At 43.5% G+C, this 18,687-nt stretch overlaps 1 protein-coding gene across 4 annotated transcripts in view; it reads left to right on the top strand.

The window, feature by feature from the left end:
- Window positions 1–1,767: 1,767 nt before the first annotated feature.
- PCYT1B (phosphate cytidylyltransferase 1B, choline) overlaps window positions 1,768–18,687 on the top strand; it is a 112,970-nt gene continuing 96,050 nt past the window's right edge. For 2 of the 4 annotated variants that reach the window (XM_064573892.1, XM_064573891.1), the window contains exon 1: window positions 1,769–1,999. In XM_064573892.1, coding sequence (XP_064429962.1) covers window positions 1,883–1,999 — 117 coding nt within the window. In that variant the 5' untranslated portion in view covers window positions 1,769–1,882. Of the gene's footprint in view, window positions 2,000–18,687 lie in introns of all 4 variants that reach the window. The other 2 variants (XM_064573890.1, XM_054507584.2) reach the window with 2 other exon arrangements.

The raw sequence follows: 18,687 nt of genomic DNA, 5'->3' as shown, positions 1-18,687 counted from the left end.
CAAACTGTAAATCTAGGCTGCAGAATCCATTTTTTTTTCTTTTAAGGCTAGCTGTCTTTGCTTATTTGAGGAGTAATGAAAATGAAGCCCATTATATTAGTATACCACATTCTAATTTACAAAGTGCTTTCACATGATACTTATTTGATCTCCCAAATTCTGTGAGGGAGGCAGGGCAGTATTTTTGTCCCATCCTTTGGACTACTGGCTTTCAAAGTATGGTCCTTGGACCTGCAGCATGAGTATCACCCACGGGGAACTTGTTAGAAATGCAATTGCTGGCCCCACCCGAGACTTACAGAATCAGGTCTTGAGGGGCCAATAATTTGCATTTTTAACAAGCTCCCAGCTGATGCTGATGTTGCTGCTGCTGGTCCTGGACCACACTTGGATGAAAACCACTGCTATAGATTAAAATGAAAGATCTAGAAGCCCAGGGACTTAAGAGGACTCCTACCAAGGTGCTTTTTCTACACTACTACACCTGCTACATCCCAGCTCCTCCCCCATGTCCCCTGCAAATCCTTCCAATCCCCAGAACTCTGCTTATGAGTTTGAGGCCCTGGGCAATTACTCTAAATTGCAATTTCCTCACCTGTGAAATGGGGATAATAATAGGATCGACTTCTTTGGGTTCCAATGAATATTAAACAAAATCTGGGTAAAGGTACTTAGCACTGTACCAGTGCTTAATAAAATCAGTTACCATGAGTTTTATTAATGTTACTAGAAGTGTGTTATTTCGCTAGAATGAATAGCTTTGTAAGTTCTTCCAGGTGTGTCTTCAGAGCACCCCTCTTAAAATGGGAGATATTCATGGGTGATTTAGACATTAAGGCGCATCGTGACTAACACCACAACTGGAATGTTTCTGGGATTGCCGTGAGCACTTGGCTGAGAGCAGGGTGCTTAGGAAATGGGATGCAGGACTGGTAAAAGGGGAGCAGGGGGATAAGAGACCAATTAATGGAAGAGTGCATTGAAAGGCAGACAAGGGTAACAAGAGTTCATTGAGGAAAAGCAGAATAGCCGGGGAGAGGGAGAAGTGGCCGAGGGAGGAAGGAACTGGGAGGGCAGTCAGAGGCGGGAGGCAGGTTGTCAGACAATCTACTTCCTTCAAAATACCTCCCAGGGCAGCCCCAGGGGTAGGCTCTGAGGTTGCACCAGGCCTCGGGGGGGCCTGTCAGTGCTCTTTTTGCAGTCAAGGGGATGAACACTCAGGTGCCCGCAATAAATACCCTGAGAGGCCCTCCGAGGCCAGCTGGCCCAAATGTTGCTTTGTCTTCAGGGTGACTCCTATTTAGCAAAATTCTGACTATAGCCCATCAAACACTCCTTCCAGGGAAACATGCCAGGGACGTGGTCCTTCTTTAGTGCAGGTCTGTTATGTTCTTCGTCGAGGAGTCCTGGGCTTCTCAGGAAGCGGTTTTATCTTATCTGGGTAGTGCAGCGCGGGTTCCTTGCCCCGCGTGGACAGGGACCTTTGCAACTGAATTAAGCAGAAGAAACAAAAGCAGCAAGTTCGGGCCCCGTGGGCACGGCTCGCCAGCCAATGGGGCCCGGCCGCTCCCCGGCGGAGTGGTACTATGATGACAGTAGCCAACCAGCGCGCTCCATGCAAATGAGGTACTGTATCCCGCACCGCCGCTCCAGGGCTGTCTGGTTGTTATAGTGATAAACTGAGGCCTTGCCTTTTGGCTTTTCAGAGAAGGAAACGGGTGGGGGGTCGGGGGTAACCTCTTCACTTCCCCCAGCGAAGACAGACAGAAGGGGCGAAGAAGGGGGATGGGTGAAGAAGAGAAAAATACGTGACAAAGAAAACATTCTCTGCCTGGGAGGAGACTCACAGAGGGTGTAGAGCTGGAGGGAGCATTCACTGGCCATGCCAGTCCTTACCACTGATGCTGAGTCAGAAACAGGTATCCCAAAATCCCTTTCCAATGAGCCTCCCTCAGAAACCATGGAGGAAATAGAGCACACATGCCCACAGCCTCGACTGGTAAGTAAAGACAAAGGATGCAAATGTTATGCTTGGCTATGACACAAAAGAGTTCCTTATGCGCCTGCAGCCAGCGAGGAAAACGATGCTTGGAGGATTTTCATGTAAATGAGAATGGAGCTACTGCCTAATCCTTCTCAGCTGTTTATACTTAGCTTCTATACCGGGGCGCTGCTCTCAGCTTACAAAGCATTATTGTATTGGCTGGGTAGGAAACGGGCTGCTTGGGCTATGCTGTTTTTCTGCCTTGGGAGGAGGGGATGGCCTTTTTCCTTTTAGGTGTATTCTCGTCTGAAGATAAAAATCCTACAGTGCGTTTTAAAATGGTATTCCCTTCGCAAAGCTTGAGACGAGTCCGTTGTTAAGTTCTAAATTCTATCTGAGAAATGATTTGGTGCCCAACTCATTTGGGTGCCTGGTGCCAATTTTGGAAAAATGAAAACGATATGGAAGCAAAACTTCCCCGTTTGTTTGAAAATTTCAAAATGAATAAGTAAAAGAGTCCCTCCGTGATGTATTTAGAAATAAGGTACCTTTTAAAGGAAGCATCTCCGGACTGTGCTGGGAGGGTTTGTCTTCAGGTAGTGGGAACCCCGGGGAAGCTACGTTTACTACTTAAAAGGGGTTGTATGCCTTTAATAACGAAAGTGTGGAAACGGGGCACTCAGCTTCCTTCCATCTCAGTAACTGGTATCCCAAATTTGATCCGATTCTCTGCCACTGGGCATGATTATTTAGGCAGGTGTGGAAGATGGTTCTCAACCACCTCGGTGTATATCCTCAAGGAATCAAAAACACCAAATGAGGGGTGGGTTCTCTGTTGCTGAGAAGTCTTTCCTTCCCTGAAGTCTTGGGAAACTTGGAGAGACCTCTCTTTGAACCCTCAAGTCCAAGCGGCACACTAGGAGAGCTATCCTGTTTGTAGCAATTTCCCCCAGCTAAGAGGGGCCATATTTTGATTAGCCATGGAGTTGGACCTTGGAAAGAGGTTTGTTTGTTTGTTTTAAAGTAGTGATGTAGCATTTTCTTTCAACTCCCTGAATGAGGGCTCATAGATTCCAAGACAGGCCCATCACGCAACTGTTATTTCTTCATAAGGGTTACAAAGGTTCAAAGGCAGCCTTAGAACAACTTCCCAAAACATGAAAATGAATTTATATTAGAGTGCTGTGGGCTTTTCTTCACTGTGTTTCTATTTTATAAAATGTATTTTCTTAGGGCGGTTTAATATGAACTTCTCCCCAGCACTTGAGCCACTTACTGAATGGCATATATATATATTTAAAGTTAAACCCGCTGTTGAAATTTGCATCACACACCTTCCTAACAGGTAAAGGGCAGGGGAGAGAGGCAGCACCCAGTTCCAGTTTGTGCGTCATCTGTTTCTCCTGCCCACTTCTTTTCCTTCCCTTTTTGCCTTTTAACTATTCTGCCCCTTGGTTGCTTCTGCCCGAGAGGGTGGGCAGAGGAAATCAAGAGAAGGAAGAACGTTGAAGTACTTTGCACTCTGACTTGTGACATCTCATCCTGGAGGAGACTCTAATGAACCCTGAAAAGCTGGCAGTGTTAAACCCCACCGTCCCTGCTCTTTTAGAAATGAGAAAACTGAGGTTCAGAGCATGTAAGCGACTTCCCCCAAAGTCACCTTGCTTCCAGGGGCTAGAGCTGCGATTTGAACCCAGAGGTCTACACTCGCCAAGTAGAAGATCTTGCCCTTACAACTCACTCTGGAGTGGGGTACATTCCCTTCCCATCTTTCATGCAGCTCTAACTTAAAGTAGGAGTCGAACTGTGAAAGCTATGATTTCGATCTACCTTTGATGAAAACTTTCCATGTTGTCCATCATTATCACGGTCTACTGAAATTTTGCTCTAAGTAGGGGCTGCAGCCAATTTATAAACCCCTACTCAATTTTTAGAATCACCTTTTCTCAGCCAGCTTTGATCACTGTAGGGGTATATTCTAAATTGAGATGTACACTTCAGAGCCCGACTTTCCTTTGCTGATGATTTTACTTGAATAGCTAAGGCACATACTAACTAAAGTTTGTTGATGGAGAGAGTGGCAAGTGAAAATGTTGAATAGCATTTCTTTTTATGGTGTTTAGTAGTTTCTGTTGATCTTTAGCTTTGCTAATACCTTCACATTTCAAATTGGATAAATTCTTTGTTTCTCCCAGCACCCGCCCGTGTTGCTCAAAATCACATGTGGGTTACTGCAGGTGTGGCTGATGAATTCCAAAATTACTTAAAGTTCATGAAAGACTTAACAGATATCCCTTCAGAGGACAGGCTCCTTCTCCCACTTGTTATCAAACTGGAATTCATACAGTTTAGAGGAAACAGGACTCAATAACAAAACATTGTCTGAAATAGAAGAGTAGCGGTTAGCAAAATGGTTCTCATTGTATTAGCTGAGGCACGCACTGGCTCCCCAAACTGGGACTTCACCTGGGGATAGCGAAAGGAAATTTCTGGGTATATAAAGGGTCATGAAGCTTTACTGCAAGTACTGGAATGTGAACTTATGTTGCTGATTGTCGTTGTCTAAGTACAAATTTTATTTAAGTCCCAGCAGTTGTGTCAAATGCCCTCTTTGTAATGAACTGTGTTGAAAAGCCGTGTACAGAGGCTCTGTGTCTATGTGCATTTGCCTATATATTTTCAGCCAAGGTTGTCTGTTGTGATCCTGTTTAACTCAGCCCGCATTGATTGAGTACCTACTACTCGCTGAGTCCTCAAACATTTTGTGATCTAGGGGTTCTGGAAGAGACTGACACATAAACAGGTACTTTGCCTACGAGTTGATACGGGCACCACGTGCTCAGAGGTGTGTAAGCAGGTGCAGGAGGGGCAGAAAGGAGTGTGCTGACCTCCCTGTGAGTCAAAGTTTGCTGGGGGATGTGGAGTAGAAACCTGTCCAGTCATCAGTGTATCTCTGGTCTCTAATAGGGCCTGGCATAGCCCTTTAAGCAATTGAAGCGGGAAGCGGGCACGCATAAATAAGCAGGGCTTGGAAGCAATCTATATTTTAGATCTTTGTAACCAGCAAATTGATAAGGATATTGAGGGTGCGATGTAATCATGTTCAAGGAGAAATTTTTCTGAAAGGAGTACTTGGAGTTTTTCCACCTGCCTTATTTTTCATTGGAAAAAAAATGTCAGAAAGAGGAGTAAATAGAATTAAATAACACTGATAAAGAAATTAGAAAAGAGGGCTCCTGGGTGGCTCAGTTAAGTGTCCGCCCTCGGCTCAGGTCGTGATCTCAGGATCCTGGGATCGAGCCTCGCATGAGGCTCCCTGCTCACTGGGGAGTCTGCTTGTCCCTCTCTCCCTGCTTGTGCTCTCTCTAAATAAATAAAATCTTTTGAAAAAGGAAATTAGAAAAGAAATAACAGGAAATTACCTAGGTTTTCTAATAGAGCTTATATCTTAGGATGTAATCTAATACCCTTACTACTTTACCATGGTGTTCAGATTTGGGATGTTTCTGAGAACTCTTCTTTCCCTTGTTAAAATATTTATTCTTGATCCTTGACTTGTTATCCCTTCTTTGCTCTTTACTTGCTTAAACATGATGCAAGGTGACTCCTAAGCTTGTTTGTCAGGAAGAGAAACCGAGTGGCCATGGGTGGTATGATGTAATAGCCCTCCTTGGAGACCCAATTCCTGAGGGATGAGGGTGCTTTGTGGGCAAGGACGGTGTCCTCATATCTCCCCAACTCTCAGATTGTGCCTGGACAAATCCTCTGGGCCCAGCAGATACCCCATAAACCCTTTCTAACATGGCCCAGCCACCCCGGAAGTTGTCTGCTTGAGGATTTGGTTAACGACCTTGGTCAAGTTCTTCTAGGAGTGCCTTGTGCTGTGAGAAGGAAGTTGTAATTCTAGCTTGCAGTGGTCACTTCCATGAAGATGGATGTACCGCCGATCAACTGAGAAGGTCTTGGAAATAAAAAAAGAGCTGGTTCGATATGCCACATTAGCAGGAGTTCATTCCAGGCTTTACTTCAAAGTGGAGCTGTACCAAGAGACTGCTGTCTTGCCGAAGGTGCATTATGTCAGTCGGGAAGTAGGATGCTCACCCGCTAATGCTCAGAAAGATGACTGGATCTCCAGAGACCTCAGTGGCTTCCTTTACTAGTATCACCATCTATTTAACCACTCAGAGCAGCATGTATTTTAAAAGGGAGATACTTAATGTGCTGTGTAGGTGAAATAAACAACCATGAGTTTCCTTGGGCATTCACTGTGGTCAACTGGAATTGTGCCCAAGGTTATTATTAGACCTCTTCCTGTGGGTCTCGCTCCAAATGCAACTTCCATTTCTTGCAGATCGATACTAGTCAGGCGTACTGAGCATGGAATCAGTGAATCGGTTTCTTCCATTCCTTTAAGTTCTTTCACCATCCCTCCAGTCCCTCCCCCAGTTTGCCTCATGCTAAAGTCCTTATGGAGGAGATAAATCTAAATCGGTAAAAAGATGGGTAGGTTCTTTGTTTCATTTTGGTGTTGGTGCGTATAGCAATGAGAAGGGCATATGTGTCTTCATCCAGGCAGTGAGGAGGATTTAAAGTGCTCAGTGATGTTGGGCTTTAGAAGGTACCCGAGAGAAAACTCAGTCCCCTCTCAACAGGATCCAGTCACCCAGCTGGTTAGCAACTTGCACGTATAGCAATGGCCCAGGTGGTGTGGGGCGAGGAATAAAAGAAGTAATCCACTGTCCCTGCCCTGGAAGATCATTCCCACTTAACAGAAGATAGTAGTTTGGAATGTGGAAGCCTGCCAGGATGCTGAAATCCCTGGTAAGAGAGGTTGTTGTTTTTTTTTTTCTTTTTTGTAAATTTGACTTTAATATGTTGGACTTTACACAGCTTTTTTTTTTTTTTTTTTAAAGATTTCATTCCTTCACCTGTCAGAGAGAGCAAGAGAGCACAAGCAGGGGGAGCGGCAGGCAGAGAGAGAAGCATACTCCCCGCTGAGTGGGGAGCCTGATGCGGGGCTCGATCCCAGGACCCTGGGATCATGACCCAAGCTGAAGGCAGAAGCCCAACCGACTGAGCCACCCAGGCGTCTCTTTTACACAGCTTTTTAGCAACACTTTATCCATTGAGCAGAAGCAGGAAAGATTCCATTCACTTGATCCCCAAGTTGAGACAAATCCCTGCACTTGAAGAAAAGATACAACTTGCTGATCCAAAAACATTTGGGGACATGGAAGGGATCAGTCTACTTTTGAGGGGATCTTAAGTCCCTTTTGTAGGTGTAGACCAGCGTTGTCTGGTAGAAATACAATATAATCTAAAATTTTCTAGTAGCCATGGTTTTAAAAGTTTAAAAAGGTGAAATTAACTTTAATAATACATTTTCTTTAGCCTGATATATCCAAAATATTATCATTTCAACATTCATCAGTATCAAAATAATGAGGTATGTTGTTCTTTTCTTTATACTAAGTCTGAAATCAGGAGTGTATGTTGTACTTGCAACACATCTAACTTCAGACTAGCCAGTTTGAAGTGCTTAGTAGCCGTAGGTGGCTTTAGAGGGAGCTCAGACACCTGCACAGGCCTGTGGAGGATGAGCTCAGAGAAGCCACAATGATAAATACATTTCGTGTCGTCTAGCACTCACATACACACATATATTTACTTTAGCGAAGAAACCACTTTACTTCATATTTTGCACTTTTAAAAACATTTTATTGTTTATTTATTTGACAGAGAGAGACACAGTGAGAGAGGAAACACAAGCAGGGGGAGTGGGAGAGGGAGAAGCAGGCTTCCCACCAAGCAGGGAGCCTGATGTGGGGCTTGACCCCAGGACTCTGGGATCATGACCTGAGCTGAGCCACCCAGGCACCCCCATATTTTGCACTCTTAATATTTACTTTTGCCCTACTGTGTTTTGGTTAGGAGGCTCACCAAAGGAGAATTCTATTAAATTTGAAATTATGGATGGGGCAGTGGAGAAGGAGAGAACGGGATGAATATGGGAGACCCTAAGGTCAACACCCCAGGGATTTGATAACTGAGTCTGAGGGTTGGCCAGTATCAGGGAGGACTCCGTTTTCTGGCTCCCTCAAGTGGGCACCATCACTCAGGTGTAGTATCGGGACAGTAGTTTGTAAGAGTTCTGTTGGGGATGCCATGGAGACTTTGACTTATAAGTGTCTAGTCAATGTTTGGTTTTGGAACTCAGAAGAGAGTTCTGAGCTGGAGTTGGAGATCTGGCTGAGGTCAGCATGGAGGAGATGGAAGTGAAATTGAAGTAGTGAAACTGATGGGAGTGAAATTGAGTCAGTTTTTGGACTAAGAAAACGATAATGGAAATGGTTAGCTAGCAAGAGCGCCTCAGGATAATCCTACTACAGGGTAATTCTAGAAGATAACTGACTCTGAGCCATACTATCAGGTTTTTAGAAGGGAGAAAAAGTGTAGAGCTGTAATTAAAGCTATTAGGAGGCTCCTCATATCTGCCTGTCTTTATATGAAATCTGGTTAAATTAATTTACTTGATCCCAGAATCTTTTCAGAATGGAACCCTGAGGAACACCATTTAAAGAGCCAGTAGAGGAAGGATCATGAAAAGAAGACAGGTAGTTGTCTAATATCTGGGAAATCAGGGGGCCAACAGCAGGATAAGTTCTGTGGTGGGAACATCCAGTAGAACCAAATGCAGCAGAGAGATTAAATGAGATAATGAGGAAAATTACCCTCATTATTTAGAAAGAAGAGGTCAATGGTGGATGTTTCAGTGATGTGATGGGAGCAGAAGCCAGATGGCAATGAGTTGAAGAGGCTTTAGAAGGTGGGGAGGTAGAAGCTTGCCTGAGAGGGTAAGCAGATACAATGTGTAGGATCCAAAGGTGGATAAATCAGGATTTAGGGTTGAGAGAGGCTAGCTTTTTTCTCTTCCTTTTTTCCTTCTATATATCCTCCTTTGCTTCCATTCTTCCTTCCGTTCATCCAGTGTGCCAAGGCTTTTGGTTGGCTCATTCTTGTAAGATGGTAGTAACTTGTACTTGAATATAAACGGCCTAGAGCCAGCGGGAGAAAGTGCAAGTGATAGGGGGAAAATGAGGAAGGGAATGAGCATTGGGCTGGAGACGTTGGGTTCTAGTGAACAAGTGGAAGAATTGGCTTCAGGTAGGAAGAGACTTCTTTCACTGTGATAGTGAGGAAGCTGGCAAGGATGTTTTGGGTAAGGAGTTTTAAAGGGAGAGGGTATTGAATGTTGGTTGAAAGCCTGTCTTATCTGATAGCTTCAGTCTTCTCTGTGAAGGTGGAGGTGAAGTTAGTGCTAGGTTCTGGCGGGTGCAGAAGTGTAAGTATGGGATAGCCTGAGAAGTTGGGTCCAACCCCAGGGTTATCCAGAGGCCTCCAGGCTAGGGGTGGGGCTAGGGAAGGGTGGGAAGGCTGAGTGGTTCCTGATGAGATGTGGTTCCAGTGAGAGGGAATGGATCCGTTCCCTTATGGCTTCTGGGGCTCCACACCAACCCCCGAGATCAAGGCAGATCTAGATTGGGAGCTCCAGGGGGAGCTGGGCTGGCCCACAGTGGAAGGGCTGGGGCCTGGCAAGACAAGTATGCTGCAGCCTGGTCTTTGCTTGCTGGAGCCCACAGTCTCATTCCGACTTGAGTTTTGCCGTTGACTTACTGTGTGGGCTTAAGCCAATTGCTTCTCCTCTCTGGACCTCCCTTCTGTCACCTACGATGGGCTGAAGAGATGATCTTTCCCAGCTCCAAGATGGTGATTCTAGCTTCCCTAGCCATGGAACATGCTCCATCCCAGTGCGTTCTGTTTGATCTCATGCTCTTCTCATAAATCAGGGCCACCCCAACCCTCCCCTCCTTTTGGTTTTATCCATTTGGGGTAAAAACAGGTTGAATGATCTTATGGCAGGACACATTGGCTACATATGAATAACAAATGTTTGCAAAATACTCTGGAACTTTACATTAGTGTTGTACAAACCTGTTGTCTCCCACTTTATTCTTCAGATGCTTCTTCAGAAAGTGTTCTGAATCACATGCTGAACATTCTAGTCATTGTTCAAAGAAACCTAGGTTGAATCTCTTCTTAATGCGAACAATAACCTAATTGATTTCGTAATACTGAAGTTTGAAATACTGGGTTTTCTTTGAGGTACGGCAGTGTGGCATTGAGCTCTGGGGGCCTTCTCTAGCCATCTACACTTAATGCTTCTGGTTAAAGTCCAACGGTGGCTCGGGCCATAGGCTTGAAACTTTTGAGTTTTTCGCTCATGGCACCTTGGTGAAAACTTCCAGGTGCCTCTTGGTGAAAAGAAAATGTAGAAAAAAGATTTATTCCGTCTGATGGCTGGGGGCGAGAGGAAAAGGAGAAAGCAAGGAAGGTAGGAGCAAACCAAGTCATTGCAAGCGAGGCCTATTTTCTTGCAATAATCTCCCAGGGAACAGCCTCTGCCTTGCTAGGATCTGATTACCCGTTGTTAGTCTCAGACCATAGCATTATTGTTTTAACATTTCTACCTTCCTCTTTATCCCAGCATGAGACAGGTTGTATGGGAGGCTGGGGAAGCTGACCCTGCCTGGGGATAAAGAGACAGTTGAACACTCAACAATCTGGAAGGCACACTTGAAAACACGGTAATTAGAAAATAAAGCCACAAGCCCAGTTAGTGTGCACCTGTGTAATAATGTGCCGGGCCACACGGGGCCAGCCCAGTGAGCCGGATTCATTTTCATATCCTCTCCGCCCTCCCACCCAAGTCTCTGACTTGGTGTTTTTGTTTTCCACTGAGTAATTCATGCACATTGAACCTGACATCCATGTAACAGTGTGCTGATGTCTCTTTAAGCTGACTTTTAAGAAGAACAACAACAATAATAATGGGGTAATAGAAGTATTGTGAATGATGTGGAAAGCCTGTTCCTGGTACAGGCAGGCTTCTGTGCTTATCTCTAGTCTGCCTGATACTGACTGTAGGCACAGTCACGTGATACTGAGTTCTCTTGTACGTCCGCATTATTTTAGTTAAAAAGGAATTATTCTATGCTGGACTTAAGACTAGGGGTCTCACTCATCGTCCTCTGTGGGTAAATGGGGGAAATGTTAGGTACTGGTGCTGGTGCCTTTTCCACGTTCCCTTGTCTAACCGGGGTGCAGACCTGTGAAGTAAGAATTACTATTCTCTGCGTGATAAATAAGGAAACCAAGAATTAAGTGGTTCCCCAAAGATCAAGTACTAACTGATAAAGCTGGGATTTCAAATGAGTTTTGTCTGACTTCTAAAGCCCCCTGTTTCCATTACACCCAGTTCCCCAACATCAGCGAGCAGAGAATCACCTGCTCACGTTTCCAGGTGAGTCGGAAGCAAGGTGTTTTTGCGTGCACTTTGACAAGTGCTGTATTTAGCTCTCCTGTGTCACATTGTCCGCCTTCGGGACCAGGAATAGAAACAATTAAGATGGCTAGGCTCTTGGTAGTAAATTTAGAACTTCAAAGTAAATATTTTTGACCCTGCAAGTCTTCTCCTAGTAAATTGGTACATATGGCCACAAAAGATGAGTATTAGGATGATCTTAGCAGCATTATTTATAATAACTCCAACTGGAAATGACCCAAATCCCCAGCAGAAGTAGAATGGATAAACTGTTGTATTTTCACACAATGAAATGCTACACAGCAATGGAAAAGAAGAATCTACAGCCACGTGCAAAAATATGGATAAATCTCACAAACATAATATTGAATGAAAGAAGCCAGATGCAAAAGAATATACAGCACATGGTTCCATTATCCATGAAGCATTTTAAGAGTAAGCACACCAGCCTGTGAGTTTAGACGTCAGGATAGCTGAGAGAGCACAGGACGGATGCTGTCATTGGTTGGTTACTTGATCCGGGTGCTGCATATGCTCGTTTCGTGAAAGTTCGGAGTTACACCCTTAGGATATGTGCATGTTTCTGTATGTGTATTGTTCTTTAATACAATGTTGAAAGATATTCTGACCACGGTAATGGAGAGAGGGTATACTCTACAACCGATTGCCCATTTCCAAACAATTCTGGTGACCTCACAGATAACATTCTAAGGAACAGTGTCAGTTCCTACCTCCGATTACAGCTCTTGGCCGTTAAGAGAGCTTCACTGTGCTCAAGGGGTCAGTACCCAGCCCCAAAGAGAGCACAGGTAAGCCCTGGAACTTATTTCTAGGACCAGTCTAGCCCTAGTCGGGTTATTTGTGACTTAAAAGCCATGGTGTCCAATCTATATGTGTTTTATAACAATGGCCAGGCCTCACAGTCTGTTTCGGGACTCAGAAGGCAGCGGATGGAACTGGCTAGCTAGCAAGAGTGCCTCGGGATAATGCTGCTGTAGGGCAAATTCTAGGAAATGACTGACCCCAAACCACCCTATGAGGTTTTTTGAAGGGAAGAAAAATAGAGGAGCTGTAATTAAAGCTAAAGGAATCCTCCCTGTGTCTGCCTATCACTGCATGAGATCTGGTTAAATGAATCTACATTACCCCCCAGTCTTCCAGGATGGAATCCCGAGGAACAAAATTTAGAGATCCAATAGAGGAAGGGTATTGAAAAGAAGACCGGTATTTCTCAAATTGGTGGGAATTTGGGGTCTAACAGCAATGCTGTTTCCTCATTGGTAGGTATACTTAACGTGTTTTTTTTTTTCCCCGTAAAATATATATATATTTTTAAAGGTTTCTTATTTGAAAGAGCAAGAGAGAGTGAACAAGAGAGAGCATGAGCGGGCACAGGGGTGGAAGTGGGGATACAGAGGGAGAGGGAGAAACAGGCTCTCCGCTGAGCAGGGAACCTGACTTGGGACTCGATCCCAGGACCCTGGTATCATGACCTGAGCCAAAGACAGACGCTTAATTGACTGAGCCACCAGGTGACCCTAAAATATTGTTTTTATTGAAGAAGTCATCCACTTTGCACAATCTTCTTTGGAATATCTTTCTTTGGAAAATCTTCTTTGGAACATCTTTCCTTTAGCGGCTCAGAAAAAAAAGAGGGGGGTTATTATTGAAATAGAATCTAGCAAATACCTCAAGCTGCGACATGTTAGAAATATCTGTACTTCCATCCAACTGTATAGCAAACCTCCCACACTGCATAATTTGTTCTAATGCTTGTTTCTTCCAGTCTGCAGCAATGTTTTCTATATGTCTTCTAAATATATTTGACTGACAAAAGAATTCATTTTAGTTTGACATCACTTTTTTCCCCCACATACTAGAGCAGCCCATTTTATTGTGGCATGAAGAGCAGATGTTTCTGCAGTGGTATGAGACTTTTGGCTTTTCTTTATTGAATTAGGGAAATTTGAAAAGGCTTCTCACGTTTATCATTGCATGCCACAGTATTTTGTAAAGGACTGGTTGAGTATCATGTCTTGAAACATTGCTGAAAAAAATCATAGAGGTTGGTCTTCGTGTTCCGGATGCTTTGCTTTTCAGTATCATGGTAACTACAGTAGCTTCATATGATCATTACTTGATATCTCAAGGTACAGTAGACGCTCCAGGTGAAGTTTAATGTTAATGGGAACGGATATTTGAAATAGACCATTAACATAAAGGAGACTATTTAGATGTCTTCCTCTGGATCTGATTAGGTCTTCATTGTTCACACCTGATAATGTGGCTGATGCAAGACTCCTGCAAGGACTAGAAGGGTCAGCTCTGCCATGTTCTTGTCGTTCATCTATGCTTGTATTATTTTTTGCGTTCCTATTTCATTGTGGGAAATGCTTTAAGTCACTTGGTGATCTTGAGAGCATTGGTTTAGTTAAAACTGGGTAATATAATCTACAAATGCCCTTATCCAGGCCCAGGCAAACCGCACTATATTACAATAAGCTGAAAGCAAATGAAAATGCCAGGGGACCCAGGCCACCCTTCTCAATCGTACAACTTATGTTCTTCCTTGAGGACACCTCATAGACTTTATGTTGACAGAGCTAGGGCACCAGTAGAAATCTGCATCTTAGAATTAGGTATCAGTAATGCTTCTTGTTTTGTTTTTAAGATTTTATTTATATATTTGACAGAGACACAGCGAGAGCGGGAACACAAGCAGGGGGAGTAGGAGAGGGAGAAGCAGGCTCCTGGTGGAGCAGGGAGCCCAATGGGGCTCGATCCCAGGACCCTGGGATTATGACTTAAGCTGAAGGCTGACACTTAATGACCCAGCCACCCAGGTGCCCCTGCTTCTTGTTTTTTAACTTGAAAAATAAATCTAAGCACCAGTGTTGCTCTCTAATGGATTGTCTTGCCCATCCCACATCAGAATTATGGTCTCCATATTCTAGATCTTGTCCTTGGATCCAGCAGTGAGGGAGAGGACCACATTTTCAGACTGCATGTTTGGCCTCTTGTAGAAATGCTCTTTTGAACAGCTTTGGTTCTGAGGCTCCACCTAGCGTGGAGGGTGTCACAGAGACAAATGTAAAAAACAAGATTGTCTTGGGGCGCCTGGGTGGCTTAGTCGGTTAAGCGTCTTCCTTTGGCTCAGGTCGTGATCCTGGGCTCCTGTCAAGCCCCGAGTCAGGCTCCCTGCTCAGCAGGGAGTCTGCTTCTCCTTCTGCCCACCTCCCCGCCCCCCCGCCCCGACTTGTGAGCACTCTTTCTCTCTCTCTCAAATAAATAAATAAATAAAACCTTTAAAAAGAAACAGGTTTTTCTTTATCAGGGTGGTGGTGTTGAGTATGTTAGTTCCACTACAGAGCATCCCCCAGCATGTCCCTTATGGAAGCACCGCTGGAGGAATTTCTATGAAATCCGGCATCAGGAAGTGCTGTGCTTCTCCTCAGTAGCTATTTTGTTTTTTGCTTACGGACAATATTAACTTTGTCTTTCTCTTTGCTTCGACTGCTGAGAGCTTCAAGTCATTTTTGTGACCTGCCCGAAGTGTCGAGAACTGGGATAGGTATTCCTGGATGCTCATTTTGCCTCTGATTTTTGTTGAAAACCATATTTCCTCCCTCAGCCCAGATCTTGCAACTATTAAACTTACAAATTTTATTTTTTTGAAGTCACCTCAAGTCCTTTGGGGAAGGAATGGGATATGAATAAGATATAAGGTTGTTACTGATATTCAGTATAAACTCCTTAAGCTCAGTTGCCTAAGAAAAATTGATTTAGAGTCTGGAATTTTTAAATCTCTAGGTAAAAATGATTATTTTCTATTGCCAGTAGCATCTCTGCATTTCAGGAATCTGAGATGCCATTAATTATGAGATAGAGTCCCATTGCAAGGATGTTACAATGTCAGAAAATTGCCAACACTGATTTTCAGGCATTTCTTGTAAGACCCTCTCCTAATCTCAGAGATGTTAAAATGTGGGAGAAAACGTACATTTTAGAATAAGTGAAATGTAGTATTATTTACAGTACATTTCAGAAGATGGCACATGGGTGTGGGGGGCTTACGGCTTATGGGTGCTCAGTGTGTTAAGGAAGCCTGGATCCCTAGGACATGATACAATTTCTGATCTCTGGTCACTGGAAGGGCAGTAATTTCTCGTCTGACCTAGATGCAGGTGTTCACACATGGGTTTAAAAAATGGCCCTCTTATGAGGGAACTTTAGATAAAGTTGGAAAATGAATTTTTTTTTCAAGATATTTAAGATAATTTTTTAAACTGTGCCCTGCTTTTGCTTTTAACTAACTTCAAAATACTCATCCTCAACAATAGAAAAATGAGCCAAGGACAGATTATTCTTAGAAGAAAATACAAATGGCTAATAAACATTTGAAAAACGTTCAATCTTTTTTGTAATCAAAATAATGCATATTGAAACAGCGTGATGCCATTTTTTGGTCTATAAAATTACAAAGATAATACTCAGAGCCGGTGAGATGGCAGCAAGCTAGGTGCTTTCATACACTGTAATGTGAGTATAAACGAGACAGTTTTTGTAGAAGCTAATTTACGGATACATGTTACAATGTCCTACAAATATTTATCTTTAAAATGTTCATACACCTTGGCTAAGTAATTCAGTTCCTAGGCATCTATCCTAAGGAAATAATCAGAGGTTCAGAACTATGTTTAGAATGTTATTTATATTAGCAAAACATAAACAACTTAATATTCAACAACAGAGAGAGATTTAAATAAATTCTGCTTTTTCTATTCAGTGGAATGCCTTATAGCTATCAAAATTAGTGAGTTAAATGGGAAATAATTTGTATCTTCTCATTTTGCTGTGTACCTGAAACTGCTCTAAAAAATAAAGTCTATTAAACACAATAGTGATGTGATTTTGCAGAAGCCTTGATCCCTGAGAGGGTGGGGGATGTCACGCAGTGGCCACGGCTGGTGCATCTGAGCAGCTTGGGTCTCATACACCCTGCTGGAGCCCGATGTCATTAGTGTTGGGTGGGCCAAGCCCGGAGGTGGCTGCTAAGCATAGTGGGTGACCAGTTACCCAGAACCTTTGGAAAAGGAAATGACTTTATTGAACGGGCTAATCTTCACATTTATCTTACCACTCAATTTAACCATGGTCTGTTCTGTCTCATTTGGGGACACGTGCTAATCTCTCCTCTCAGGACCTGCACCAACCAGCGCTTGCCTCCAGGCCAACTAGGGCTTCTCCCTTCATGATTCAACTTTCTTCGCCTATATTGTATTTTCTGGTGCCACTTGCAAACTTTCAAAATAGAAAAATGAACAGATAAGTCAGGTGCTGCTGCTTCCCTCCTGTCTTTTTAATTTTAACATCCTATCTTTGGGATATGATGCCCTTGCTTTTCATTGTCTTGCCTAAAAGAATCATGCTTGGGAATTTGAGGCTCAGGGCTAGGGAAAAATGGGGTATGGAACCACCAGATAACACCCTTAAAAATAGGAAGTTGAAGACTACATGACAGAGTAATCCTGACATACTGAATGGAAAAAACTGTCCCTGTAGTTAAGATTCCAAAGTTGTTAATATGTATGCATAATACATCAGAAAGCCCTAAAAGAAATCTAGAAAGTGCTAACAATGGTTATATTTGGGAAGTAGAATTATTGGTGAGTTTTGCTTTTCTTTGTTTATTTTCCCAAGTTTTCTGTAGTATATATCATGATGATAAGAAAAAGATAGGAGGGGCGCCTGGGTGGCTCAGACGGTTAAGCGTCTGCCTTCGGCTCAGATCATGATCTCAGGGTCCTGGGATCGAGTCCCGCATCGGGCTCCCTGCTCCTTGGGAGCCTGCTTCTCCTTCTGCTTCTCTCTCTCTGTCTCTGTCTCTGTCTCTCATGAATAAATAAATAAAATCTTTAAAAAAAAAAAGATAGGAAATACTGGTAATTGTATTTCTTATTCAGCTTAATCGTTATCAATAATCATTATCAATAATTCCCTCTCCAGTTCTTTATCAGTAATTATTCTCCCCACTGATTCTAAATTCCTCCATTCAACAAATGTTTACCCAGAACCTTCTGTCTGCCAGGTACTGACCTAGGAATTAGGGATATAGCAATGACTAGGACAGTTCAAGTCCCCATTTTCTTAGAGCTGGCAGTAGTCTGGGGAGGTTGGTTATAAATACACAATGTCTCCTCATTAGACAACCAGGACCTTGCCTCAGCCTGCACTCATGCAGGCAAGCTGAGCTGAATGAATGAATCTAGTCTAGTGGCTTTAGATATCATTTATATGCCTATGGTTTCTTAACCTGTTTCTCTAGCTTAGTTCTCTGTCCCCAACTCCAGACTTGTAAAGCCAGCTACCTACCTGATGTCTTCACTGGGAGATCTAATAGGTATGTCAAACCAAATGTGTGAGAATGGAATTCTTGATTGCCCCAGCCTATCCCTCCCACCCTCAAACCTACTCTGCCAGTGTCTTCCCCATGTTAGGAAATGGCAATGCCATCTTTTTAGTTCTTCGGGCTGGTAACTTTGCAGTTACCTTGACTCCTCTCGTTCTTATACATTCTACATTCAATCAATTTCAAATTTTATTTATTCAAAATCTATCCAGAATCCGACTACTTCTCACCACCTCACCCTGGCCCCAGCCTCCATCTACCTAGTCTTGCCTGATGATAACACCAGTTACCTTAGTGGTTTCCTTGCTTCTGCTTTTGACCTTTGAGAGTTAAACCTCAGCATAGCAGCCAGGTGGTCCTGTTAAGACTCCGATCATATTACTCCCTGTTCAGAACTCTGATGGCTTCCATCTTCTCAGTGAAAGCCAGTCTTTACAGCATCCTAAAAACCCCACACCATTGGGTGTCTCCCATCTCTTTCTTTGTACCTCACCTCTCTGGCTGTATCTCCTACTACTTTTTGTTGTTGTTGTTCACTTCCTCCAGGCGTACTGGCCTTCTTGTTATTCCTGGAAGAAGCTGGGCATGCTACTGCCTCAGGGCCTTTGCACTTGATTTTTCCTCTGCCTGGAATGTTCTTTCTCTGCCTGGATCAGTTGATCCTTTATATATTGACACATACATCAACTCCCTTGGCTATCCTATTTATGGGTGAGCCCCCTACATTTTTTATCCCCCTTCCTTGCTTTAATTTTTTCTAAGCACTATCACCTTTTAACATACTATGCATTTCACATTCTTTTTTGTTGTTCATGATCTTTAAGGACCACAAAGGCAGGGTTTTTCAGGTCTTGTTATGTTCCCTGATGTATCCTCAGAACCTAAAACCGGTGCCTGGCACACAGCAAGCCC

This window comes from Mirounga angustirostris, unplaced genomic scaffold (genome assembly GCF_029215605.1).
Source record: "Mirounga angustirostris isolate CCGP_5_RB_7025 unplaced genomic scaffold, mMirAng1.0.hap1 SCAF_11, whole genome shotgun sequence".
NCBI lineage: Eukaryota > Metazoa > Chordata > Mammalia > Carnivora > Phocidae > Mirounga > Mirounga angustirostris.
The sequence above is the reverse complement of the archived record's forward strand: the minus strand, read 5'-3'. Positions and strand labels throughout refer to the sequence as shown.